At 54.6% G+C, this 27,524-nt stretch overlaps 2 protein-coding genes across 2 annotated transcripts in view; both read left to right on the top strand.

The window, feature by feature from the left end:
* Positions 1 to 13,186, top strand: part of CFAP77 (cilia and flagella associated protein 77) — a 60,375-nt gene extending 47,189 nt beyond the window's left edge. Inside the window, exons 4-6 of the mRNA XM_032200512.1 lie at positions 1,420 to 1,522; positions 3,080 to 3,175; positions 13,053 to 13,186. Of these exons, the coding sequence (XP_032056403.1) occupies positions 1,420 to 1,522; positions 3,080 to 3,175; positions 13,053 to 13,175 (322 nt within the window). The 3' untranslated portion in view covers positions 13,176 to 13,186. The remainder of the gene's footprint in view (positions 1 to 1,419; positions 1,523 to 3,079; positions 3,176 to 13,052) is intronic.
* Positions 13,187 to 19,408: 6,222 nt separating this feature from the next.
* On the top strand, positions 19,409 to 24,972 carry BARHL1 (BarH like homeobox 1). The gene is made up of 3 exons (XM_032200589.1): positions 19,409 to 19,841; positions 22,988 to 23,210; positions 24,678 to 24,972. Exons 1-3 carry the CDS (start codon positions 19,409 to 19,411, stop codon positions 24,970 to 24,972), a joined length of 951 nt encoding a protein of 316 aa, XP_032056480.1.
* Positions 24,973 to 27,524: the final 2,552 nt, after the last annotated feature.

Below are 27,524 nucleotides of genomic sequence, written 5' to 3' on the forward strand. Positions count from 1 at the left end.
ACATCTTTTAATCCTTTGTAGATATTTTAGCCCAGCTGTGATCAGCATGAAATACCAAACCATAAGGGAAGCCGAGGGTAAATGTCAGTGTCCCCTTTGGCACAAGGTGTCCCCAGGTGACAGTCTGGAGCAATGCAGCTCTTTTGTAGGCAAAGCCTTGAAAAGCCCTGCAGCATGTGATCTATGAAACGGGCGGTCCGCAGAAGGATGTCTCCTCTGATATGAATGCCCCCTTGGGATGTATATTGCTGGATTGCACATCTAGTATCATTAGAAAACACGACCATAGATTAGGCTGTTTTGAAGCATGTGGTGTGCAATAATTAAGTAATAAAAGTCACCACAGGGGTGAAGGAACAAGAAGCAGAAGAGTTACTATTTGCATATGCCCTGCTGGCGCCTTCCGCTACTGTCAAGGATCCTCCAGACCGCTAAAAGCTGGCTGCTGATGATTTCAGGCCAATTGCTGACAAAACCATTGAAGCACCAGCTCACTTGTGGCCTGGTGCACGAGCTCTCTCCAGAAAGCCACTTTCTGGTGGCCCAGAACCACCCAGCATTTAGCCCAGCTCAGATCCCTGCTCAGGCAGGGAAAGCCCTGCTGCCTTGCTGCTCCAGGAAAGCAGCTGAAGGCACGGCAAGCTACAAGTGTGAGCAAAGCTGGTTGCTCCACAATGTTGTTGGCTGCTGCTGAGATAGAAAAAGTCCCTCCCCAGCAGGGTGTGCAAGGACAAAGACCGATAAAATTTCAGCTGCAGGTCCTCCGTCACTTTCTCCCTTGGGATTTCTAATGTTTGCTTCTGGGGGAGAGGAACAGCACCACAACCGCAGTGATAAGCGATATGCTGTCCTCAAGGCAAGAGCCCTGCTGTTCCACTGCTGCCACTGCCAATTCTACCTCCCACAGTGGCTGATGAAGTTAAAGCATCCTCCCTTGGCAAAAGCAAGGCTCAGCAAATCTGGGCCACAGCTTTGCTGCAACTTGGTCAGGTTAATGCCAGCTTAGTGTAGGTAAACTGACCCAAAATAAATTGACTTCTTAATTTTACCATTTATCTAGAGTTGTAGTCATCTGCAGTCCCCCTGCTGCTGCCCCCACTGGCTGGGACACTTGCTGGTGCCCTGTTTCAAGAGGCAAATAAATCTGCTCTGTGCAACTGGGGCACCAGAGGGGCTCAGTCATTCAGCTCCCCTTTGTGCTGCAGACACCTGACAATGTCCCAGTCTGTTTTAATTCCAGACTCAGATTGTCAGTTGTCCTCTCACCCAGTGCATCTGTTTGGGCTTCTTTGTACACCACAGCAGTCACATTTTCACCACTCACATTTTTCAGGAGCAGGGAAGGGAATCAGCACAGGGAGGTAGAGAGAGGCATTAACCCTGGAGATTATATGATTGTACTTTGAACATTTTTTCCAGGCCTTCCACTCCCTTTTTTGACGTCCTCCAACACAAATACAAGGAGCTGTGGATGGAGCAGCAGAGAGCACTGACAGCAGCCCTGCGAGTGGAAAAGAAAAAGGTAATAATACTCCAACAGCTGCTTGCTACCAGCCATGAACTCCCCCTGTCCCATCCCACAGTAGATGGGCTTCTTTCTCCCCATCACAGTGAGCAGTCCCAGCTGAGAAACCATTTTCCCTGACTGCTAGAAGGCTGGCAAAGCCTAATAAAAATCAGCTGCTTCTGAGCAAAGATGGGCCTGGCTCCAGCCAGAGCACATCCTGCAGAGTAATGCTGTGGGAGTGAGCACCAGATGTGAAAATTGCAGTGTGCATGCCTGAAAGTGCACTGGAGACAAAAGGAAAGGTTTATTTTAAAGTATTATTGTATCTGAAGGTATACACAGGAGCTGAGCAAGCTCAGGACAGTGGTGCTTTGGTCAAAGCCTTCCAAAAGGCTTAGGCACCTGTCCCACAGAGACACCATTTTAGCTATCATTAAGCATCTGTCTGCATCAATATGTCCCTGGTCACAGGGTGCCCAGCTAAACTCCTGTTATCAATTAAAATGGAGGCTCTAGCTCTTTTTGCATCACAATACTAAAAGCTCTGCTGCAACAAAGCATTAGGTTTCAAGTTATCTTTGGTATTTAATGCCATCCTCTTGCCAGAAGCCTTGCAGATTGTCCTTGGACAGCATCAGCTCTGCTCAGGTTACCTGCAGCAGTGGACAAAAGGATGGAGCAGCCAAATGTTCGAAGGACCAGCACCAGCCTTGATCCTGGCATGTCACAGTGGATGCACACACCCTGAGCAGTTGTTAGAGCTGTTAAACATAGCAATATTGTAATAACATTTAAAAGCAGCCAATGACTGTTTTATTAGTTAATGACTCAAGGAAGAGTCGAGCTAATATGGTAATGACCAATTTCAATGGGCTTACTGCCATCACAAAGTATGCTTTATAGTGGAAGTGCAATACAGTGTTCTTAATTAGCAGCTATTTTATGAACGCACAAGCCCAGAATGTTGGAAAAATGCATCCCTAACTTATCTAGTAATGACTGATGTTTTAATCACTAAGTTCTCTCCATCAAGTTCCTGAAGCTTGCAGCCCCCAATTACTGGGTTAAGTAACACATACCTACAAACCAGAGCACAAAGCAAACAGATTCCCCAGGGTTTTGTGCAGTTGCACAGAATATTTTTTGCCAAGACATTCACCAGGTACCTACACTGGCTTGTACTGGGACCATCAAGTACTGTACATTGCAATTAATCACGAGAGAAACACATCAGTCAAGAAATCTTCCCTGTGGTTGCAGTGGTAGAAACAACTCTCCCAGCTAGTGATGAGCCAGGGCCGTAGCTCAGGGCTCCTAGCAGGCAGTGGTCACCTCACTGAGATGCCACATAAAGCTCAGAGTTGGCAGTTGCCTACATTTTCCTCAGTGTGCTGTAGATATCAGCATTAGCTGCATGGACACGAAAGACCACCCAGACCAGGAACTAGCAATCATCAGTCCAAAGTGACTTTTAGACTAGTTCATCCCAGCATGATTATGTTTCAAGACACCAACCTGATGTATATAGCTGCGCAGCCATTTCAGCCTGTTCTGGTGTATCTTTGATTCCAGAAAGACAAATTGCATGAAACTCGTACCACAGTTCTCCGAAAACAGCCAGTACCTGTGAAGGAGGAGTCCTTCTGGCACCTGCCCCACCTGGAGAAGGTATGGAGTACTTGGTTGAACTCAGAGACACTTTCTAAACTTGCCTGTGTTCCCTGGTAATACCCTTATCACGTGAGGGTAGACATGAAGCTCTTACTGCAGAGCTCCCTGAAACTCAGACCCTAAAGTGTTCCCACACTGGATGTGCTTAAACTCCAGCCCCTATCGGACTTCAGGGTAGGATGCTTTCTGCAGACATCAGGCCTGGAAGAGAAGCAGCAGTTGACTAAGAAGGGCTTAATGACTGATTTTCTAAAATGTGTACTCTTCTGTGATCTTTACCAGATTAGAAGCATCTTGCTATACTTCCCCATTAGTGTTGGCATGACCTTTGTTCCCTCCTGGTATTTCTGCAACTGCCCTACCTGAGTGAAACAATCAAACCTACTTTTAGGTAGTCTGACATTTTATCAGCTCTCAGCATAACTAATTCAAGCCACACCAGATTAATGTGTCTCAAGAAGCATTTTCACCCCAAGAACTACAAGTTTCCTGATACCTGCTCTCGATACCTATCTAAACTACCTGATTGACAATATTCACCCTGTGACCAAGCGGAGGGCCTAGCCAGGCTACAGATGTGCGTGACACTTCCTTTAATTGATCCAAATAAGAGCCAGGGTGAAGATTTCTTGTTTTAGCAATGGGATCTGAACATCTCCCTGAACTCATCTCTGCATCTTGCTGTGCTCTGGGGTACTTGTTCAAATTCTGTTAGCTTTGTTTGTGGTGTAAATTACAGGGAAACTTCAAGTGAAGAGCTAGGGGGCATTTTACAAAGGAAGGGAGAAGAACTGGGCAGGGAAAATAGAAAGACACCAGAAAGTCTGAAAGCATCGAAGCCCTGGAGGGAGTTTACATGGCCAAAATCATATCTGGCATTGATAGATACCACTGCAAAGAGTCTCTCAGCCCTCTGCCCTAGCCCTTGTTCTGATAGTTCTGGGATTTTATTTTAATTTATTTATTTTTTTTGCTCTGCTGTTGATTTTTAACTGCAGTTTAAAACAATGAAGGAGCCTTGTGACTTCCTGAAGCTAATTTACTTGTACAAGTTGGAGAGTTTCAACCAAGAAATATGTTTTGCACCACCTTGATGTATTCCTTTTACATCCTGTCTAAGACTGTCCGATTAGCATATGTCAGTAATCATTTATCCCAGCTGCCTGTCAGCACAAAGCTGCTGCTGCGGCTAGTGTCAGGGAAAGAACATGACCGATCGCTGTTAAACAGATTGTGTAAGTCACACGAGATACTGGGGCAAGCCTCCTCTTTAGAGCTCCTCTCACCCCAGACCTTTCCATCACTATTCATTTTTCAGCTTCTGTTTTTCTTCATGCTTTCCCTTTTGTTTCATCCAGGACTGCGCTTGGGTTCTTCCCCCAGCCACAGGTCTCAGACACCACTTGAGTCTTTCTCCTCTCTCCTCTTCCTTTCCTTCTTAGGAACGCATCTAGGGGAGGAGGAGCAACTTGTTTTGCCTGGCATCTACAGATTTGCCTCATTCCTTTCTCATTGCATTAACCTGGATGGTTTACCTTTCCCCAGCTGCAGATCTAACATGCACTATTCATGTTAGAACTTGGATCAGGAAATTCATTGCTCAGTTGAGTTTCAGTACATGGTTTTCTCCATGGGAAAATGATCTCAAGCATCCATAAGAGTTTGCCCAGTTATGAGCAGCAACACCCCAAGGAAAGTTGATGGCTTCAAAAAGCATTTGATAGTCTCTAAACTGTGCCTTAACCATCTCTATCAGGTTTTTTACATGGGGGGTGGTGCAATAGCCTTGAAAGACAAGCTGGCCCTTCATCCAAACTCAGCCAAACCCAGGGACTCCAGCAGTCACTCGCTACTATCCCCTCCACTACAGGGATGACAAAAAAGAGCAGTGCTCCAAAGAGGCAAGGAAGTTTGTTCCTATGCCAGTTTTATTCTCATTAAATCTTTCTCAGGCCTTAACATGGTGGTGGATAACTAACTTATAGCTTTCCTAGAAGCAATTCAGTGACCTGGGGAAGACAGTTGTCAGCATCGGCTGCTGTAGGTAATTTACCAAAACACTGTATTTAGTCTACACCACTAAAAAAAACAAAAACTCAATACAGTCAGTACAGGTCTCAGGTGCTCTTCCATCCTCCAATTTACAGAGGCCAGAGAAGTTTCTGAATAGGGCAAAGTTGTACATGAAATGGCAGAAAGCTCACCACAGGTATTTAAGGCAACTGCTTTGAATTACAAGGCCTCTTAGAGCTGCTCCCCTTTCTCAGACTCCCCACCACCCCTACAAGGCCTCCTCAGGATCACCAAAAGCTGATAGCAATAATGGCAAGGCTCCCATCTGACCAGGTGTCTTGCTTTCTCTACCAAAAAGCTGCACTGTGAAAGTCACTTTGATAGCTGAGGAGCTGCAGAACAAGTCAATTCACTGTCCAAGCAAATACACCTGACTAAAACAGATCTTGTAGTTTTCAGAAGAACTAAGCTGAAGTCAAGCTCATTAGCAGACTCCATCTGCATATTTCCTACTGTCTGTCAGTGAGATTGTCCTGCTCTGGCCATTATACAAGGTGCTCATGGCCTGGGAAGAACTTAACTCTCGGCAAGAACATTGAAAGAATCCCTTGCCCCCAACCCCACAGCCATTATTTATGCTATTTTCCATGTGACCTGAGGCTGGTGCAAGGCACAGGGGTGCAACATGTCCTCAAGCTACTCATCCTTGTGCTCCCTCTAATATTGCCTATCAGCTACAAGATGCCTTTCACAGCCTGGCTTGCTCTGAGCCTGCAGAACAACCTGTTAGCGAGGTGGCTGTAATTCAAAGCAGGGTGCAACAGGAAAATGTTGTTCCTTCTAAACCCATAAAGATCATCAAGGAAGATTTTTCTGCTCCCATCGTCTCCTCTTGCAGATAGCCAAGTGCCTGTTAAGCTGGACTTACCACTAGGTCCATGCAAGACCTGGCACTGTGCTAGAGCTCAGAGCAAGCAGAAGAGAAAACAAAGGAGCTCTGCCCTCCCCGCTAATTGCCTCTGCCTGCTCCCTACATTGCCAGGGCTGCATGGCATTACCCAGCCATTCAGTCGCTAAAGTACAGACAAATTGACTATGTTTTCATTTGGATTTAGGTTTCAGCCCCACTGCTTTAGAATAATGGCCCAGGCTATTAAGCCAACCGTGTGGGTTACAGGCTCTCGCGCACCAGGGTCGCGCGCTCCTGCTCCGCGTCTCGCTCTGGAGGTCTGACCTGCCGCCGGGTCTCCTGGGCCCCCAGCTCACTGAGACAAGCAGGTCGTGGGGAGCCAGTCACGTCCTGGCGGGCAGTTCATTAGGGAAAGGTTTTTTTTAATTTATTACAAATCCCAGCAGAAGTTAACTCCTTATTCACCTCAGCAAGATGTTTCTACTCCCCTTCCTCAGTCACTCCCCAAGGCAAAGGCCTCTGCCTTGCTCTGCCTGCAGTGACCAGATTCCTGGGCTCAGGTTTTGTGATCACAGCTAGAACTGTGCACCAAGACTATTTTTTGTCAATGTAGGACTACATTCTCGGGGGACTATAAGAGCTCAGATACCCATCACAGAGAAAACCTTCTGCCCCCAGCTCATGCCATGTGCCCTGTCCTCACATCACCCGTCGCTAGCATTGTGTTGGTCTGAGCAGAATGGCATCCTCAGCATCAAATTCTGGAAAATATGTTGCTGCCAAAATACAGCATCCCCACAGCCTTGCCGTCTGCAGAGAGGCAGTCCAGGGTGAGCTTCAGCTGCCTCCATCTGAATTTTTAATAGTCATAATCCAAACCAGTGCTCAGCACTGGCCACTCGACAATAGATTTTCAGGGCTCTGTGAAGTCAGCTCAGAAGGGCATTTATTTTGGTAGCAACACCTCACGCAGCAGTGATGTAAAAGGACAGAATCTGCCCGTGTGTCAAAGCAGCTCTGCACACCATGTGTCAGTGACACACACGAGGTTTATTTTTTCTTCGCTCATTAGAGAATTCCAACTTGCACAGACGTTCAAGGTGGCTTTCCAGGGAGAATATTCTTGTTTACTTGACCAGACAGAGGGAGGAAAGAAAAATGCAGCAACTTTGGACAACACTTTTGTCAACACGCATTGCCTTCCCCAGCAGATGAAACGAGCTGCGCTCGATGCGCGATATGAATAAGCGATAAGCAATTGACGAGCAAGTGTTCGGGTACCTTGGCAAAAGACTTAATTTGCAACCTGGCACAAAATCAAAGGCTCTGTCAACGGCTGAGCGGCTCTCCCGCGTATGCCTTGCATTACCTGGGAAAGCTCTGTCAGGTAAATTTCCAGTGAAAGTAATTAGAGGAATCCCCACTGTATAAACTTTGCAGCAAAATTCTGGGCTCCAGAATTTGATTCTCACCAGGGATCCGATATGTGCTCACAGCCTGATCCTTCATCAGGATTAACAGTTGAGGTTTAACACACACACAAAAAAATGTTGTGCATTTTTTTTTAATGCCTTACCTCTATTTTTGTCTGAAGAGCTGAACTGACAAGCACAGCTCATGTAATCCTGCAATTGTTGTCAGAAAAGCCACAGACTGTGCTACACTAACCCGTGCTTGATGCGCACAGCACACACTGGGCTGGCTTTTCCGAGGCACCATTTACCCTCCCAGGCTTGAGGAGGACAACAGGACTTCATGGAGTTGGAGTGTTAGAAAACTTGTCTCCTGTGGCCTTGATAGCACTTGAAGACCAGCGCAATGAGTTCAAGAGCTTGCTGTCACCATGGTACCAGATCAAGCCTCTCTTCAGCTGGGATTTTGGCTGACTAAAAATCAGTGGCACCAGATGGCTGATCAGTGGCCCAAGCGAAATGAATCAGTGGGTCCCTGTCCAACCCAGAGCAGCTCCACGGGCCTTCAGGGCTGCCCTGCCTGCAACAGGCACAACTCAAATTAAATACAAAACCCTACAAGGTCCCAACTAAGTCGAAACCTTGCTACCCAGGTCCTGATCCCTGCGCTTCTCCACTGGGGCAACAATGTAGGTGTCACCTACCACATTGTGGCCATCTGTAACTAAATGCACACTCCAGGCCCTGATAACCAGCTCTAAATTATCTTGCTTTAAGGAGATTCTTTGGGTTTTCTTGTTTTGCCCAACAGCTAGAACTACAATATAATCACTCAAGTCACAGCAAGGCATTTCTGTTGTCCAGTCTCTGCCACTATCATTTCACACTCAACCACCTCACTGCACCCTGCACTCCCCTCTCCCATGCTCGGTCCTTCCTTCCCCTCACAGATGCAGTAGCCCATCATTCTCTGCTCTCCAACATCTCCTGGTTGGCACCAGTAAACAGAACATAAACAACCACAAAAGCCCTTTAAAAAAAAAATAAATAAAAGGGGGGGAGATATTTAGATCTGGCCTCTAACTGAAACCCCACTCCAGAAGCCCCAGGACCACAATGAACCAAGCATCTCCGGCTCTGCAGCACAAGGCACAGCTCACACCACCACTCCCTACGCAGCCTCACAGCCTGGGCCACCTCCAGGACAGGCTCCACCTGCATCCAAGCCCCCGTGTCCAAAGGCAGCAACTGCTGGCAACCAGTGCCTGGTGCCAGTAGAGATATTCACTCATGAAGGAACAGATTTGGGGCACTTGCAGCCTCACATGCTGTGTTGTTTTCAGGTAAGCCCCTACCACTGCTACCACTCCATACAGATTCCCAGATTTGCTTTTTAAATGGCCTGGAGGTTTTTGTTCAGGGAATTCTGCCTTCTGTGGAGGCACCATTTGCCAACCAACAACTTTGCTTGGAGTAAAACTCTTGCCTGGCACAAAAGGGGGCTGTGTTACAAATCTCAAAAACCCGCAGTTGGTGTGAAAGCTGCCTGCTCCGCTCCAGCCCTGGGACATCTGCCGAGCAGGCGACACGCCAGGTTCCAGCTCGAGTGCCTGAATTCTCCTTTACTTGCACTATCGCCCAGACCGACTGACCAGTGTGGTCCAGCAAACACACATGGCCTCCATTTTCAGGAAGCAGGGAAAAAAAAAAGGAAAGTCTCAGTGGGGCATTAAACACAGCAGCCAAAAATTACTGCGCGCAGTCTGAATCCTTCCCATTTTTGCTACACAAGGACCATTTAGCCCAGATCCCTTTGTCCTGGATTTCCTCGCTTTCTTGAAATTAGAAAGGTGGAGAGAAGCCATCCAGCCCGTTCATTAAGCAGGTTAGGCACGCTACTGCCAGGAGAAGCCGCGGTATTTGTAACCCTAATAATCCAGCAGCCACCTCCCAGCGCAGCTCAGCTTGGACAGAATAACGTCTGTTTTAAAAATACCTGCCTCTCCCTAACTTGTCATGGCATTTGTTGACAACCCTATTGAAAGCCACTCTCGGTGCAGCTGTGAAGGATCTTTCAGCACCTCTTTCTCTTTCCTAGACAGTTTTTGAAAGGGAGGGGAAAAAAAAGCCATCAATACAGGGGGAAAAAGGCATCAGCAGCCAACATCAGCTGATGAAGCGCCTCACCTGGGCCCCCAGCGCACCGCCTCCAATTAAATCAAAATGGTTTGTTTTTAATGGTCTTTTACACTGACAAGTGGGCTATCATTCCAGGCCTAGAGAGCTGTCAGGGAGCCGAGGCAAATCCTCCGTTGATAATGCCCAATGCTTCCAATTAGGAGCCGAGGCCGCTCCTGGCGCACTAACGATTCCCCAGCCTCCCCCAAGGCCCCTTCGGCGCTGGCTGTTTCGTCTTCCCTCTTCCTCCGCCGCAAATTACTGACACAAAACGGAGGCGCCCCGGTGCCTCCTCACCACGCCGGGCCCCGGCCCTGTTGGATTTAATGAGGCGATGGAAGTTTTTGCGGATCTTTCGCTAAATTCTTTTCTTGTTTGACAGCTGCTTGAGTGTTGACCTTATAAAAGATTTAGTGTTTCTCATTATTTTCTGTCAAGCTTTACAAGTGATAGCTTCACGGAAATCATTTGCATCTCGATGCGCGCGCGCGTTTTTGTCTGCACGGGGATGCTCGGTGCAGTGCATGTACAGCACCCATCTCCCGTATTGTGTATTTTATTCCCTCCTCCCCACCGAAAAATCTACAAACGTGACGCTGTTGTTTTGTGTTGTTTTGGGAAAAAAAACAGGAAAGGACTTAAAAGGCCCGGGATTTGTTAGACTCCTGTAAATGAGGGAGGTTTTGAAAAAGGAAGAGAGATTGGTTTCCTGTAAAGAGAGCTCAAGAAAGTGTTTTGTCACCCACTAAAAGGATTCAATCAAATGGATGATGGAAAAACCAGGCTGAGTCTAGGGGCGGCTTTGTTGTTAAAGTGAAAAATCGTACGAGGCTGGGAGGCTGCCTTTGAGCACGCAGAGCCAGGCAGGTGCCGGGAGAGGAGCGGGTGCCGCCGCACACAGATCCTTCCCCAGCAGGAGGAGAGCCCAGCGCTGCTCCGGTCCTGTCCACGGGCTCCTTCTCAACACCTCCCACAAGTCACCTCAAACCACTTAATCCAGCTATCTCAATTAATCCCCCCAACCCCTTGCAAAGCCCATTTACTCCCCCCCAGAAGCTAACCTGGCCGAGTTCCCAAGGGTGCTCACAGTGCAGAGCTGCTGCCACGCACCCCAGCACCCACCTCAAGGTCCACAGGCCCCACTCCAACAGCACCCAAAAAAAAAAAACAGTCTCTGGGGCATGTACTGTGCTGCCTCAGGGGAGTTCTGCCTTCCCTGTACCAGCTGAGCTGCTTTTGTATCTCACCCAGAATTTATTAGCCCTCCTTTAACAGACTGATCTCTGCTTGTAGCATGCAAATGGTCGCACTAATGCTTGGCAAGTGGTCACCTGCAGTCCTCCAATTTAGAACATTAACTGAGAAACCCAAGTGAAAATGGTCCCCCAAATACATATTGAAGCTTTAGGAGGAATAAGTTTATTGCCCCTCTAATTCTTTGAAGCAAGGTGTTACAATATCCTAGCTGCAAGTGCCCTGCATGTTTTAATTTGTCAATAAAATACACAATGAAGGAGCAAAACATTGCTTCTAATGAGCAGAGGAAAACAGTTGCAGCTCTATCATCCTGCAGAGAACGCTGCCAAGCTGGTGCCTACAAACTTCATTCCTATTCTTCTACAGCCTATGCTCCAAGTCTGTGATTCAGACAAAATCCTGGTGTAGCAGCCCATAACCACATCAGAGTAATGGTAAAGATCATCAGCTGTCTCTAGAGAAAGTACCTTTGGGTTCATCATTTAAAATATGAATTAGAAGAATCAGATACGGGGATTCATCACTGACACTGACTTCTCACACCGGTCTGTCATAATAAGACCTTTGACCCAAGGACACCCTTATCTTGTCCCTAATTATTGGCCTGGGACTAATCCATACTTCTCAGGTATCCCTCATTACGAGGGGGTTTCTCATTTTTTAGAAACACTTGTCCCCTGTCTTACACCTGGTGCTTCCCACTTACTCATGCTGAGGGCAGAAGCTGGCATCACTCAACTTTGTCAAGGACTCTGCTAATTTTAATTACAGTCGGTAGTGGCTCAGCGTGACACTTCTCACCCAGGAGCTTTGTACCAAGACTGGAACAAACCGACTGCTTTTTCCTCCCCCATGGCTTCAACCCAATCCCATGCAGAAATTTCACCCTGCCCCATTCCTGGTGGCGCTGGGCAGGGAGCACAGCTGGAAACACAGAGGCACCTTCAAGAGAAGCAGCTCAGCTTGTCCTCGCAGTGGATTTTCCTAACAATCCCAGCTGTCTCCATGCAGGTCAGAGGAAAATCTCCTGCATCTTTAATGGGAGGCCGGACTCAGCCTGGCTGGGGACTGTCCCTGCCAGCTCCAGAGGGCTCCCAGGGGCCACCCGCCCCTTTCAGCAGCCTTGGTTCTGCCTCCCCACCCCGACAGGGGTTATGTCTCCACTGCTACTTGTGGGAAAGCAAGAACATCCAGAGCAACTGTCTGAAGTTAGGCACTCAAATGCATATTTAAGCACCTGAACACCTTCCTCCAGTGAGGGGGAATAGCTAAATATGCTTTGTTTGTCTTGATTAATGAGATCACTAGCAAGCTTTCCAGGGCAGAGACTGCTGTGCATTATTACATATGCAAAACCTGACATCCATCCAGCCTGAGCAGGGTGGGGGAGGCAGGAGGAAGCTCTGCACATCCACACAAGGCAGATATATGGCACAAGGAACTGGGTCAGGGCAGGTGAAGCCCGTGGCCTCGCACAGTAAATCCACCCTGTACACAAAGACACGCTCACATCACAGTAAACCTAGTATCTGCTGCACGTGTTTGCTGCACACAACTGTGTAAACCACACCTCTGGTACAGCTCACTCAGAAAGGGCCCTGGAACTTAACTCCACCAAGCGTCTTCCCCCTTGTCATGGTCATTTGTTCACCACATCCCCACCTCAAATGGGATTCCCAGGAGAAAACTGCTCTTGTGTTCTGTTGGGCAGGTCACACACAGGTCCCTGACCCCATTGGGAGCTCTGAACCCTTCCCACCCCCCCTCAATGAGGCACCTACACCCTGTGTTATGGAAAATAAGTCGTGTTTATTTCAGAGTCCATCTTAAGTCATCTGACATTTTCAGATGCTGGCATAACTGACAGTGGTAAGACTACAGGATTTTGTTACTGGAGCAGAGTAAAAATATCCTGAAGTTAAATCAGAAAATCAGCCCCCATTTCAAACATGTTAAGTGGTTAACTGCAGCTGAAGCGATGTTTTCCCAAGCAGTCAAAAACCCTTGCACTGATCTGCAGTCTCTTCCCTGCTTGTGCTACACCCTGTTCTCCTCGGCCAGCTGCTCCCTGTAACCAATCCCCTATCTGCTCCTTTCCTTATAGGTTGGGCCTCATCTCAGTACTTTTCCAGACCGTGATGCTCGTGAAAAGGCGTTCAGTGCCGCCCATCGAGAAGTGCCAGCGAGATGCTGTCCCCTTCCCCAGGACGTCCAAGCCGTGAGCTGAAGCCCAGAGCAGAGCCCTGTGCTGGGCACTGCAGCCCCCAGACTTGTGTTCTGGCCACTGACAATGGCTTTCTCTCAGGTAGTTAGAAGTTAAGATAATGCAGATATAGCCAAATAAACCATTAACATGTAAGGAAAATCCTGTCTCAGCCTGTTCATTGCTTCACATCAGATGCGCAACACTTTGCCCAGTCCGACCACCGCCAATCTCATGCTCCAGTCTGCACCAGTACAACCCCACAGAGGAAGCAGAGGGGTCTATACATGAAGTTCAACCATATCCTCACCAATATCAAGTCTACAATAGCTCCATAACGCATCCACCCTTCTCATCAGCCTTTCTCAAACCTAGCAAGCTGCCCATGACTGTCCATTTCACAAAGCGCTTGTCTGCCTGCATGAAGGCATCCCAAAACCTGCCTTAAGCCCTCTGCCAAACTGAGGCCTTGCTGCATGAAGGCAGCCTCTGCCAGCCCCACGCTCACACCTGAATGCTGCTGCTGCTCCTCTCCAAGCAGTTGCAGAACAGACCCAAACCTCCCAGCACCAGCACAGCTCCCAAACCCCAGCGTGGGCACCCATAGGCGATGGTAGAGGCCCAGCCCCACACGGCTCAGGCAGGTATTAGCGTGTTTAAAAGTGGTCTGCTCCCAAAAGGTCAGTACACCTTAAGAAAATACCAGCTGATATTAACCACAATTACTTCAAATGTGCATCTCCAAGATTGCTAGAGGAATAATCAGCTATCCCTATGCTTCTCACATCTGTTATCATGTTCCAGATTATACCAGGAGACATTTAAGTCTAACATTAGCTTTCAGCATTTGCATTCAGCACCCTGTTCTCACTCAGAGAGCTCAGCCATGGTCACCCCAGACCAGGCTGAGCACCTCAGGGCCATGCCACAAGGTGAGATCCACTGTCCCAGACCACCCCAAGCACAGCACCAAGTACTGCAGGAGGAGGTGGACGTGACCTTGTCCTGCACACCTCAGCCCAGCCTCCTACATGCTCCTACACAGACCCACAGCAGCCAGGGGGGCACAAAAGGCTCCAGAAACTTTCCTGAGCCCAGGGCTCTCCCCGCACCCAATCTCCAGCCAAACTTTCAGACCCAGACCTCAAGGAGCAGAACCCTTCATGACGTTAAATGGTGTTGCTTGAAACACAAGAACAAAGCAAGCTGCAGGAGCAGCTTTTCTTACCTTTCCCAGGACAAGCAGGGCTCCACACCAGCTGCTCAGGCATCCCCAGCACCCTCCTTAGGGCAGTTTGAGGCTCACCCTGCCCTTTTTAAGGGAGAGCAGCTGCAGCAAACTCCTCCCTGCCTGCACCTGAGCTGAGGGAGGACAGAAGTCACCTGCTCCACACAGGGAAACCCTGCTATGTGGTTCCCTCTTTTTAGCACAGGCATCTAAATAAAGCCCGTGTGAAATAACTAGGAGGGTAACAGCAGGGTTTGCCATGCTGGCAGAAGTGGATTATAACAGGAGACCTTTCTGTCCTCCCCAGGGAGAGAGAGACGGGCTTTAAACGCCGTGTCCTGCTAAAAATGGCACTGGTTAGGAGTGGGCGAGCAACCCAGGCACGAGGTCTCCCTTGCTGCCAGCTCAGCTCCAGCAGCAGCCGAGCCCTCCTGCGGCAGCCCTGCGGGTCTCTGGGGCTGTGCGCAGGGCAGGGAGCATCGCAGCGAGATGGGCTTTGGGTTTTTTTTTTTTTATTTTTGCCACTTGCGTGGCTGCCAAACGAGCACGCTGCAACCAAGCCCACGCAGACCTGCTGCTTCTCCAGGACGGGTCCAAAAAAGCAGCAGAGACCACAAAGCCAGACTGCAACAGGGGCTGGCGAGCGGCCTCGCAGCGCCCCAAAACCCGGTGCTGGGGCCCCAGGAGGGCCGAACCTCGCAGCCTCGGGCCTGGGCGGCCTCGGTGAGGGCCGGTCCCGGTCCCTGTCCTCATCCCGGGGCCGCCGGGACTCGGCCCCAGCACGGCCCCGCCGCCCCCGGGTCCGGACGCTGCTTGTCCTGCAGTGACACCCACTGGTAACGGGCTTTTAGCGCTGCTGCAGCCTCCCCGCCGCCCGGCCCCGCTCGCCGCAGCCTCAGGCCGCCGGTCCTCCCCTTTTATGCCCCCTTTTCCCCCCTGTCCTCCCCCCGGGAACGCTCACTCGCTCCCCGCAGCATCCCACCGGGGCCGGGCGCTGCCGAGCATCCCTCCCTGCGCCCTCCTTCGCCGTGCGCCCAGGCTGGGCTGGGACGGGAATTCGGAACAGAGCCCAGCACAGCCCAGCACAGCCCCAAAGCATTTTCCTTCCTCCACCAGACCCTCTCAGGGTACTGCTTTGCCCCCCACCAGATATTTCCAGGCTCACCCTTGCCACAGCCAGGGCTGCAGCCCAGCAATCCTTTCCCTCCGACCCCTGGAGGTCCTGGCCTTATCGGGGCTCTGCCTGCACCCCAAGCCCCCAGAGCCAAACCCAGGGACGTGTCAGGTGCCAGTAGAGCCTCACCCCACTGCCAGCAGCGCCCCACAAGCTGAGGTGTCCAGCTGACTCCAAAGGCACTAGTGCCCCTGAGTCAACCTGGTGAGATGACCATGGCATCAGGGAGCTCTGCCCTGGTGCCTTCATGTGTTTGTGAACAAAAGCAGTCTAGGACATGGGTTTAAGGGCAGCTACATTTGTTTTGTATCAAAACGAAACGTTGTTGGGGCTGGAAGAGCCAAATCCTGCAAACACACGAGTGGAGCACCACACCTCTGGTTCCCTGCTCCATTTCGGTGGGGTGTGCCCTGCCCACAGCACCAAGGCACCACCGTGGCCAGCAGGCCCCATCCCTCCTGGGACATCCCCCCACAGAACGAGGTGCAGCGGGGACACACGTGCAGGGCAGCGTGGAGCCCACCCTGTTCACGCTGCGGGCTCTGTTCCCTCCCAGGAGCACGCAGCCCCTCCTCCAGGATGGAGCCGGCTCAGAAACTGGGAAGCCCTCATGGACACGGCTCTGGAGGAGCTGGGGTGGGAGGAAAGGGCTTGGGGTGGAGTGAGAGCAGCAGGCATCACCTGGGGCACACGGCCAGTGGGAGACAGAGGCAGCCTGCCCCATCGCTCCATCAGCCCAGCTCTTGTGCACAAGGCTGCTCCTAAGTTGGGGCTGCCAGGATGAAGCTGTGTGGTGTAGCACAGGATTTAAGCCCTTCGAGGCCCAACACTTCCTCACGTACCCCAGGGTTTGTGCAGAGTTCAGATGGACCAAGGGAGGAAACGTGCGCCCAGTGTAGACACCAGAACTGTGTGACCAAAGTCACCCAAAGTGACAACCGGAATTAATGAGTTTTGAACTGATAGAGGGGGGCTCTGCATATGGGTAAAATGGGGCATGCTTCTGCCTTGAGGAGTTCAGTTCTAAAATGATTTAATAATAATATTAATAATATTAATTAATAATATTAAGTGATACATTAAAATATTATTAATAATAATATAAAATAATATTTAGAAATCATATTGATTAATGTCATCCACACTAGCATGGGGACAAGAGGTGTGGGTGCCCCTGTAGCTGCTGGGACCCCACACGTGGCCCTGCAGTGAGTCCCTGTCCCCAGGGCCTTGGCTAGGGACAGCACAACGCAGGGTCTGCTCGGCGTGAGGATTGGGCCCCTCCCTGCACCCCAAAACCTTGCACAGCATCAGAGTGAGTCTGATCAGTAACATTTCTCGTGATTGCTTGAAGGCAGCTGCATGGTTCAAGGGGAGGAAGCGGAGCAGCAGAGCCACCAGCCCAACCTGGTCCTTCGGCATGGCTCATCCAAATCCTGAATCCAACCCCACTCCCAACTCCATCCTGGTCCCATTCCTGGCCGCAAACCGGTGCCGGTCCTGATCCCAGAGCCGCTCTCCATCCCGTGCTGCTCAGATGGGGTGGGGGGAGCACCAGACCCCGGCAGCCAGCCCAGTCCCACTGCGGAGCTGGGACCCCAGCGGGTCCCTGCCCCATTTCCCACTGGGACCAGTTCCTGCATCTGTTGCTCTGCTCCAGCCCCACCGGGAGACGCGGATGCTGCAAAACCAGCCCGAAACAGCCCCCAGAGCCCCCAGCAGACAGGACAGGGAGGGACGAGCAGCCCCCCCGTGTCCCCCCAGCCCCACCATTCCCCCCCCACACCGGCTGCGCTGCGCCTCCGGGCTGGGGGCAGGCAAGGGCAGGGGCCGAGGCTGATTTTGTCCCGGGGTTTGTCCCCCCGGAGGCTCCTTTTGTTCCCTGCCCCGAGCCCGGAGAGCCCCGAGCCCTTCGGGGCCGAGGTGCTGGGGCCCTGCCTGCGCCGCTGCCCGACAGCTGGCAGCCGGGCGGCCGGGGGGGGCTCTCCCCGCTCCCACCGCCTCCAAGCTGCCGGCCGAGGGCGGCTTTGGAAGGGGGACAAGATGCAGCTGCCTGGCCCGCGAGGGGGGAAAAAAAAAAAGAAAGGAAGAAATCGAGGATTTGAGAAAGAACCAGGCACGGCGCGGCCGCACGCCCACGGCTTGGGGACGGGATTTTTTTTTTTTTTTTTTTTTTTCTCTCCCCAGCTCCACGGCGAGGGCTCGGCCCCCAGGAAAAGCCCCCGAGGGAGCCCCGGAGGAGCAGGATCCGGCCCCCCAAGGAGGAAGGTGGGAGCCGGGCGTGAGCCCTCCCCCGGCACCGAAACGCCCCGACGGGGCGGGAGGGCAGGGAAGGGAAGGGAAGGGAAAGGAAGGGAGGCTGCGGGGGGAACGGGCCGGCGGCGGGCAGGGCGCGCAGGTCGGCGTTATTTCAAATAAAAATCGGCATCGAGGGCAGGAAAAATCCCCCCCCGAGCTCGGTCCCTTCCCAGCAGATCGCGGAGGCGATGCCCGGGCAGTTTCCCGGTTCTTTCCCCCTGCTTTTTTTGCCGAAGGAGCGCTGCAAAAAGCGCTGCGCCCCCCCACCCCACCCCGCAGCCCATTGCCAGAGGATGCAACGAAATTCGCAGCCCCGAGGCTCGGCTCGGGCTCGGAGCCGCCGGCTCGGCGGAGGGTGCCGGTGCTCTGCCTTTTCTCCTTTTCTTTCCCTTCCTTTTTTTTTTTTTTTTTTTTTATAATTCCCAACGCCCAGCAAAACTTTCCCCACTCGGATCGGCTAATTGGGGGGGGAGGCGAGCAGAGAGCAGCAGCCCCCCCCGCCCCCCCGCGGCTAATCACCCCATTACGAGCCCCATCAGCGGGATGATGACAGCAGAGAGGGGCGGAAACCGCCCGGCAAGCGCGGGGCTGCGGGCGGCAATTAATTCCCGGTAATCAAGCTGCAAGGTGTCGCCGCCGGGGAGTGACATCCCCCAAAACGCCTGGCGGCCAATGGGCGCGTTCACACGGCTGGGGTGCGGGGGGGGGGGGGCCGAGCCGGAGTGGCACAAGTTCTTCTCCCCCCTCCTTTTTTTTTTTTTTTAAATTTTATTTTGTAATTCCCCCCCCCCCCTCGGGGAAGCGCGGGGCTCCCGCCGCTGTCCGAGGTGCTGAAAGCGGCGCCGGCTCCGGAGTGACTCCGGCGCCCGGCAGCTGTTCGAGGTGCTGACTCGCCGGCTCCGGTTTGACTCCGGTTTTCCCCCTCCTCCCGCCGCCACCGTCGCCTCCCCCGGCGTTGTCCGAGGTGCTGGCGGGGAAAGGGGGGCGCCGCGGCGGCCCGACGGCTGCCCACCCCCTCCGCCCTCCCCTCGCCCTCCCCGCTGAGTTGATTTGGGGATCATTAAGCGCTTAGGGCGCTGCGAAGCCTCACTATCGATCGCTGCCTCCCCTCCTCCGGCTGGCAGCCCCCGGGCTGCCCCCAGCCCCGCGGCTCCGCGCAGCGCTGGGGTGGCCGGGCAGGGGCCGGGACCCCCGGCTGAGGTTGGGGTCCGTCCCCCCCTCCACCTCCACCACCCCCTCGGCGGCCAAAGTTTGACTCTGCCTCCCTCTCCCCCTCCTGTCTGTCTGTCTGAGTGCAGCTGGGCGCGATGCTGAAGACGGAGCAGCCCTGGATGTAACGCGCGGCGCCTCGGAGAGCCCGGATCCCAGGCTGAACTTTGCTCTTATTTTTTTTTTTCCTTTCACCTTTTTTTTTTTCCTTTTTTTTTTTTTTTTCCTTTTTTTTTTTTTTCCCCTTTTGTTGTTGTTGTTGCTCTCACCGTTAATTATCGTTACCAACCCTCTTCCGCCGCGCCCTCCCCGCCGATGCCCGTGTGAGCGCCAGCACCTGCGGGGGCCATGGAGGGCTCCACCGGCTTCGGGATCGACTCCATCCTCTCGCACCGAGCCGGGAGCCCGGCAGGGCCCAAGGGGGACCCTCTGGGGGGCGACGGGAGGTCCCCGCTGGAGCTGAGCCCCCGCTCGGAGGGCAGCAGCGGGTGCCCCTCGCCCCGCTCGCCCGGCCGCGAGTGCCTGGAGGCGGCGGGGCCGCATCTGCAGCCCGGCCAGGGCTCGGCTCCCTCCCAGTCCCGGACCGTCACCTCGTCCTTCCTCATCAGAGACATCCTGGCCGACTGCAAGCCCCTGGCAGCCTGCGCCCCTTACTCCAGTACCAATGGACCTCACGGCGGGCAGGAGCCGGCGGGCAGGATCCCCACCAAACCCGGCGAGGACTTTAGGGAGAAAATGGAAAAAACCACCAGCAGCTCCTCCTCGGATTCCGAGTACAAAGGTAAGAAAGAGCCGCTGGCCCTGGGGGGGGGTGTTTCAGGGCATCTTGGCCCCGAAACCTCAAAACGCGCCGGGAGCGCCCCGGGGCCGGAGGGGTGGCGGCACCGGTGGCTCCCGAAATGAGCGCGGGGTCGGCACCAAGTCGGGAAAACTTTGGAGAGGAAAAGATCGGAGGGGCTGGGTGCGGTGGCAGGGGCCGGGGCGCTTCGTGCTTTCTCCAAAAAAAACGCCCGGGGGATGCTCCGGGTGCTCGCCCCGGGTCCTCCGCGCCTGCCCGCGGGGAAAGCGGAGCCGAGAGCCGGGGGCGGATTTCTGCCTGGGCAAAACACAAGGAAAAAAAAAAATAGAAACGATAATAAAATCAACACGGATTTTACCCGGTATTTCCCCTGCTCCGGTAACAAACGAAAGAGAAAAGTCGGCGGGAATTGATTGGGTTCGTATCAGCGTTATTAGCCCGGGTATTATTTCGGATTATTTCGAGCCCCGGGCTGAAGCCGCGGCGGGGAACGGGGCTGAAAGGGCTGCGGCTCGCCCCGGGCCGGGGCTTCGGCCTCCCCGGCCCCTCGCAGCCTCTGCCCGGCCTCCCCTCGGGCAGCCGGGCCGGGAGGAGGCAGGGGAGCAGCACGGGAGGTTTGGGGTTTGGGGCTCTCCCCCCAGCCCGGAGCAGGTTATCCCGGCAGCTTTCGTCCATCCCGCTTTCAACATGCCCGAAAAAAAAAAATATAATGATAACTTTCACCCAGAAAAAAAAAAAATGTTTGCAGGGGGAGGCGAAGCTGCCGAGGCTGGGGGAGAAAGGGGAGGCCGTGGGGGGCCGCTGGATTTTGGGGTGCTGGCAGGAACTGGGGAACGGGATAGGGCAAATGTCCCCGTCCCTCCCCCCCCCAGGACCTCTCGGAGCAGCCTCTGAACGGGCTGAAGAGGGAGGAAAACTGCCCCAAAAAAAACCTCCGCGCCCCGCGGGAGGCCCCGGCCTCTGCGGGAGGATGCGGGGAGAGAACCACGGGGCTCGGCTCCGCCGTTTGGAAGGGCCGGGATCGAAAACAGCCGCGCTCCCTCTCTTCGGGTTTTATTTTCGGTTCCTGAACATCCTCCCCTAATTCTCTCGCCTTTGTCCCCTTCCCAAAACCGCCCGGAGCAGGGAGAAGGGAGGCAGGGACGGAGCGGGAGCGCTCAGCTCAGTTCGGGGCACCGCAGGCAGCGCCGAAATTCCTCCTCAAACGGGAGAAAACGCTGCTTAAAGAGGGGAAAAACATTGCTTAGAGGAGGGAAAAACACCGCTTAAGGGAGGCAAAAACACCGCCTGAAAGGAGGGAAAAATCACTGCGTAAATAGGGGGAAAAACACTGCCTGAAATAGGGGGAAAAATCACAGCGCAAACGGGCTTTAAAATCCCCGCGTACCGGGGGGGCAGAAGCGGGTCCCCGCGCCCAGCAGCACCTTTTTTTTGCTGCTTTGGGAAGAGCCTTTTTGGGGGCGAAATGCCCCCAATTTACACTGCCTGGGGGCTGCGCGGCAGGGCCTAACCGGCGGGATTCGGCCCGAGCCGAAATGCCGAAACCCCGCAATATCGATTTTTGATTTTTGACTTTTTTGTTTGTTTGGTTTTTTGCTTTGTTTTGTTTTCTCGTTTTACGCCAGGACTGGCCGGGGCACAGCTGCGGAGCAGGACGGGGAAGCCGCATCCGCACCGAGCGCAGCCCCGCGGCCACCGGGACCCCTCTGGGGGAGCCGAGGCTGAGCCTCCGGGGGGGGGAGAGAGAGGCCGGAGGAGTAAATTTTCTTCTTCCCGGGGTGCGAAACCCGGCTTTGCCTCTGCCCCGGGAGCAGAAAGCTCCCCAAAACTTTCGGGCATCTCCCGGGGCCGGCCGGACACCCCCCGTCCTCCCAGGCCGGGGTCGCTGCTGCCCCCCCCGGGCGGAGCCGTCCCGGTGCTGGCGGCCTCCCCCCAGCCCCGGCTCTGCCTCCTCGGCCGGAGCTTTCCGGTTGAAGGGTTTCTCTCCCCGGTGGCTCAATTAACCGGATTATTGTCTTCCTACAGAGAGAAATCAGCTCGCGTTCAACGCGGCCCCGGCCCCGCTAACACCCGGCCCCGGGAAATTTAGCATAAAGCCCGCAAAGCCCCAGCGCCGAAAATGGCTCGAGCCGGAGCCTTCCTGCCTCCTCCTCTCCTCCACGAGGGTGGGGAAGGCGAGCACCGCCGGCCTCCTTTTCCTTTTTATTTTTGCGCTTTTGTTTTGGTTTGTTTTGATTTGTTTGGGTTTGTTTTGATTTTTTTTTTCTTTCATTTTTTTCTATAAATTTCTTTTTTTCCCCCTATATTTTTCTTTTTTTTTAATATATATATTTTTCTTTTTTTTTTTTTCCTATATATTCTTTTTTTTTTTTTTTTTTCCTCCTCTCGGCTCTTTACCCCTCCGATGTTTCGCGGTGTAAACCCCGGTGTCGCTCCGCCGGTGCGAGGGTACGGAGGGCGCAGGCAGGCTCCGCACCGCCGCCCCCAGCCTCCGCCGCCGGCTTTGAAGCCCAAACCCGGCCCGATCGGGGCCGCTTCCCCAGGATTTCGTTGAGAACCTCGGGAGAGGGAGGCTGAGTCCCGGCCCCGGCAGCAGCCCGGGAGGACGGAGACTTTTCCGCACGGGGGAAGAAGAGGCACCAAGCCCGGCGGCTTTCCTCTCCAAAAACTCGGCCTCCCCGTCTTTATTTGGGGTTGGTTTTGTTTTGGGTTTAAAAAATAAAAGAAAAAAAAAAAAAGAAAAAAAAATAGGGTGGGGGGGAGAAAATAAAAAGAGGGAAAAACAAATCCTAAACTAAACGAAACGCCCGGGCACCAAGAAAGCTGTGGGGTGTCGGGGGTGCAAAGCCAGGCAGAAGGCTCAGGGAAAGAGCAGGGGGGACGCGCAGGGGCCGGATCCTGCCCCCCTGCAGCCGTCGGGGTGAAAAGGGCCGGGTCCGAGCGGGGGTCCCTGCGAGCCCCCCCCCGAGTTAAACCACATCGGGGTGCGGAGCAACCGCGCCGTGAATCCGATTTGGTGCCCGTGCCCCTCTCCTCCGGCTTATTGCGGCGGGGGCTCGGCCCCTTTTTGAGCCTTTCCCTTTCCCTGCCTGCCCTGACCTGGCCTCTCTTCCTCCCTGTCGGCCCAGTGAAAGAAGAAGGGGACCGGGAGATCTCCAGCTCCCGGGACAGCCCCCCGGTGCGGCTGAAAAAGCCGCGCAAAGCCCGCACCGCCTTCACCGACCATCAGCTGGCCCAGCTGGAGCGCAGCTTCGAGAGGCAAAAATACCTGAGCGTGCAGGACAGGATGGAGCTGGCGGCCTCCCTCAACCTCACCGACACGCAGGTGAAAACCTGGTACCAGAACAGAAGGTAAAAATTCCCCCTGCCCTCCTGCCCGCAGCGCCCGGTCCCATCCTGTCCCCGCAGCCCCGCTCCGGGCCCCCCCGATCCCCTCCGTTTCCCCCGTTCCCAGCTTCCTGCAGCCCCCCCGGGGCTTTTTTCCCCCATCCCAAATTCCGGGGGGGGGGACACGGGGCCGGGCCAGGGGACGATCGGTGCCCCCCAGCCCCAGCGAGTGAGGGGAGCACGGGGCATCCAGCTAAACACAGCAGCATAACACATCGGGCCATTAATAATAGATACCAATTACTGCGTTGGGCATCAATAATTAACGGCCTTTACAGTAATTACACAATTATTATTATGATGAATAATTTACTGGGGGAAATAGGTTTAGCGCTTCAGCGACAAAACTGCAAAAGGGCCGGAGCCGTTTGGTGGCTTCGATTGATTTAGCCGGGGGTGCCCACAGCCGACCATTGCCCCCCCCTGCGGACCGGGGGCAGCGGATGGCAGCACCCCCCTGGTCCTCTCCTCTCCTTCCCCCCCCGGTTTGAGCCCTCGCCCCCCTCCCCGATTTCCAGCCCCGTTCCCGGGCTGCAAAACCCGGCCGCTCCGCGGGGCGGTTTGGGGGTGGCAGGGGCTCTGTGTGTGTGTGTGCACACAAACAGGTACAGGGAAATATAGACACAGAAATAGATATAAATATAGACACGGAGAAATATAGGTAGAAGTATAGATATAGAGAAATATAGACACGGAGAAATATAGATACAGAGAAATAGAGATAGACAAAAATATATAGAGAGAAATATAGAGAGAAATACAAATACAGAGAAATATAGATACAAGGAAATAGAGATACCAAGGAATATAGATACAGAAGAATATAGATACAGGGAAATACAGATATGGAGTAATATGGATAGAGGGAAATACAGATACAGGGAAATAGAGATAGATACAGAGGAATACGGACACAGACCCCCGCACCCCATAAACCTCAAACGAAAGCCCCCCAGCGCTGCCCCCCGCGGCAGCCCCGGCCCGGGGGGGGGGGTCCCGGAGCAGGACCAGCACGGGTTGGGGGGGGCTGCCCGGCGGAGCTGTGCGTCCACGAGGGAGCGTTTGGGGTTTGGGATTTGCAACCTGCAGCTCCCAGCCCGGGAAGGGGCTCGGAAGGTGCCCAAGGGTCGGGCCCCAGTCAGTGGCCGCCGGGCAAACCCAAACCCGGGGCTGCGTGGGGACACCGGGGAGCCAAGTCCTGCTGCCCCGCTAATGGGGACGACGGCCCTGTCCCATCCCATCCCATCCCACCCCATTCCATCTCATCCCAGTCCATCCCATCCCATCCCATCCCATCCCCGAGGTCCAGCAGCGCGCACCGGGACTGCGCAAGGGGGACGGGAGGAGGGGGGGCTCACCAAAACCCCGTGCGCGCCCTTTGGAGCATCCCCCACCACCCTCGCCCCCCTGTCTCGGCTTGTCCCCCCCCAGGACCAAGTGGAAAAGGCAGACGGCGGTGGGCCTGGAGCTGCTGGCCGAGGCCGGCAACTACTCAGCCCTGCAGAGGATGTTCCCCTCGCCCTACTTCTACCCGCAGAGCTTGGTCTCCAACCTGGACCCCGGCGCTGCCCTCTACCTGTACCGCGGACCCAGCGCGCCGCCCCCGGCCCTCCAGAGACCCCTGGTGCCCCGCATCCTCATCCACGGACTGCAGGGCGGCAGCGAGCCCCCCCCTCCCCTTCCCCCCCTGCCCGGCGTCCTGCCCCGGGCCGCGCAGCCCCGGTGAGCCCCGGCCTCCCGGGAACCCCCCCCGCCCCCCCACGCCGCAAACCCCGGTCCGGGGGGGGACCGGAGGGGGCCAGCCCACCCCTGGGGCCACGAGCAAGCGACAAATATAAATATATATATATATAAAGGAGACTCCCTCCCTCCCTCCCCCTCGCCCCCCCCCCCCCACACTTTTTTAATACGCGATGAATGCAAGGAGCAGGGCTGGGGGCTGCCAGAGCTGCCCCCGCCCCGCTTTGCCCCGTTGGGCCCCCCCCAAGGGCAGGGGGGGCTCTGCTGTGTGTGTCCCCCCCGACCCGCACCGGGAACACGGGCAGGGGGTGCCCGGGGGGGGCTTCCCGGACTCGGGGGGGGGCTTTGCCTTTCCCCTGAGCCCCCCCCACCCCGGCTCCGGGGAGCCCCCTCCTCGCCTCCCCCGGCCCCACAGCCGGGAATGGACCCTTGGGCTGGGCGGGGTGTGTGTGGGGGGGGGCAGCGGGTTTTGGGCCGTCCGCACCCGCAAAAAAGCGGCGAACTGTAAATACCGTGCGCAAAATGTATATGAATTATTTATTTGTGAACCCTGAGGGCGTATTTGTGTAAGTGATGCTTGTCAGTCTGTATCCCGGGGCCGGCCCGGCCGGGGTAGGGAGGGGGGGGTCCGGTGGTGGGGTGTGTGGGGGGAGGGGGGGGGCGGCTCTCGGGCTCCCCGCTCCCCCTTTTTTAAATGTGGAAATAAACTTCTTTACAAACTGAACGCCTCCGCCGGCCCTTTCTTCCCCTCCGAGGGCAGGGGGAGGAGGCGGAGGGGGGGGGGGGTCCCTATGGGGAGACCCCGGGGTTGGGGCTCGGTTCCCCCCCCTACACACACCCCGTACCCCCCCCCACTCAGGGCCCCGGCCCCACCGCCGGCATCCGCGGGGCGGGCGCGAGTGGAGGGGGGGGGGGGGGGAGGCCAGCCGCCGGGCTGGTGAATTATTAACGCTAATCTTAAGTGTATAATTGCCTAAGTGCTTTAAATGAGCGCTTGGCAAAATGGATTGTTCCCCCCCGCCCCCCCCCCCCGGCCTTGAAAAGTGGCGCTGGGGCTCGGCCGAAGCCCGGCAGCTGCTCCCCGGGACAGCCGGGCAGCGGCTCTCCGGCTCGGGGAGCCGACAGATGGGCTGCGGGCTGAGCCCCCGACCCCCCCGTCCCTCCTGGTCCCCCCCGGTCCCCCCCAGCCTCCCTCAAGCCTCCCCTCGGCTGCCCAAAGGCCTCCTCCCCTTCCCCCGGCACCCCCGTGCCGCCCAAGGGCCTCCCCCCTCCCACAGCTCTCCCCTTCCTTCTTCGGGCCGCCCCCCACTCTCCCCCGGCCCTTTAGACACCCCCAAAAAAATAAAAATGAAATAAAATAAAAAAGGGAGGCTGCGCACCGAAGCCCAGCCCGATGTCCCCAGCCCTGCCCCGATGGCGAGGCCTGGTCGGGGGGGGCCCTGCTCCGAGGAGAGCCCCCGGCCTTTGTGGGGCCGCCGCGGGGTCCTTTGCATGTGAATGGGGAATTGGGTAAATCCTCGGTCGGGGCGAGGAGGAGGAGGAGGAGGAGGAGGAAGGGGGGGGGGTCGCTCCCAGCTCGGGTTAATGAAGTGGGAAAGGAGTCTTTCAGAGAGGCCTGCAAACAACCCCCCTCCCCGGGCAACAAACCCCGTCCCAAATCCTACATGGATTGACTTAAACCCAGGGGATAAGTGCTTTAATTTAATCTCATTGAATAAGAATGAGGCCAAACAAAACTCTTTAAAATCATATTAAAAATCTATCAAAGGACAACTTGCAGTGGGTGTGCTTTTCATTTCGCGAGCGCCCAGGCAAGGAGCAGACAGCAACCTTCCTCCCATTTACACAGCAGGAACGGGAATCAAAGACATTCTCTAATATTTAATTGTCCTTGTAGCCGTAGCAGATTCCTCCTCTTACATTAATGAAGTACAAGGCTTCGTTACACGTCGGTAATTGCAATATTTAAATTTGCCATTCCACATCTGGCAGAAGCTGGCACTCCGCTCTATGAGCGGGGCCGAGGCAGTGTGGCAATATGGGGCTGGTTTGTCCCCAAAAACACAGGGGGCAGCGGGGTAGGGCCCGAGGAACCCCCCCAGGCCTGCTGCAAGGGGCTGGGAGCAGAGGGGAGAAGAAAACCAGCAGAACGGTTTTGAAGCTCTTTTACCTTTCTGTGTCAACACCACACAAAGTTAGGCCAAATCGGAGAGCTCAGAGCTTCTCCTGTCCTCTCTCCCCAGGCTTATGGGGAAAATAAACCCACGTGAACAGGGTGGGTTTCTCTCCTGATCGGTTCTCAGTGCAGCTCAGCACCCGGGGCTCTAGGGTTGAGGTGTCGGGTGTGTGACCACGATGCTCTGAAAGGGTGTGCCCAGCTGCGACCATGGTACCGAGGTTACCTCCTTGCTTTTTCCTCCCCTAAAGCCCTAAAAGCACGAGCTCAGAAGATCCAGCTGGAGGCAGGGAGGGATGCGCAGAGGCTCAGTGTGGCCTTTCAGCCCTTCCCGGCCACCCAAAGGATGCGGGCTCCTCATA

The sequence above is a fragment of the Aythya fuligula genome, chromosome 19, assembly GCF_009819795.1.
Source record: "Aythya fuligula isolate bAytFul2 chromosome 19, bAytFul2.pri, whole genome shotgun sequence".
Classification (NCBI taxonomy): domain Eukaryota; kingdom Metazoa; phylum Chordata; class Aves; order Anseriformes; family Anatidae; genus Aythya; species Aythya fuligula.

Coding starts and splice junctions, on each gene's coding strand:
- BARHL1 (XM_032200589.1), top strand. CDS start 19,409: ATGGAGGGCTCCACCGGCTTCGGGATCGACTCCATCCTCTCGCACCGA. Junction 19,842..22,987: donor CTCGGATTCCGAGTACAAAG/GTAAGAAAGAGC, acceptor CTGTCGGCCCAG/TGAAAGAAGAAGGGGACCGG. Junction 23,211..24,677: donor ACCTGGTACCAGAACAGAAG/GTAAAAATTCCC, acceptor GTCCCCCCCCAG/GACCAAGTGGAAAAGGCAGA.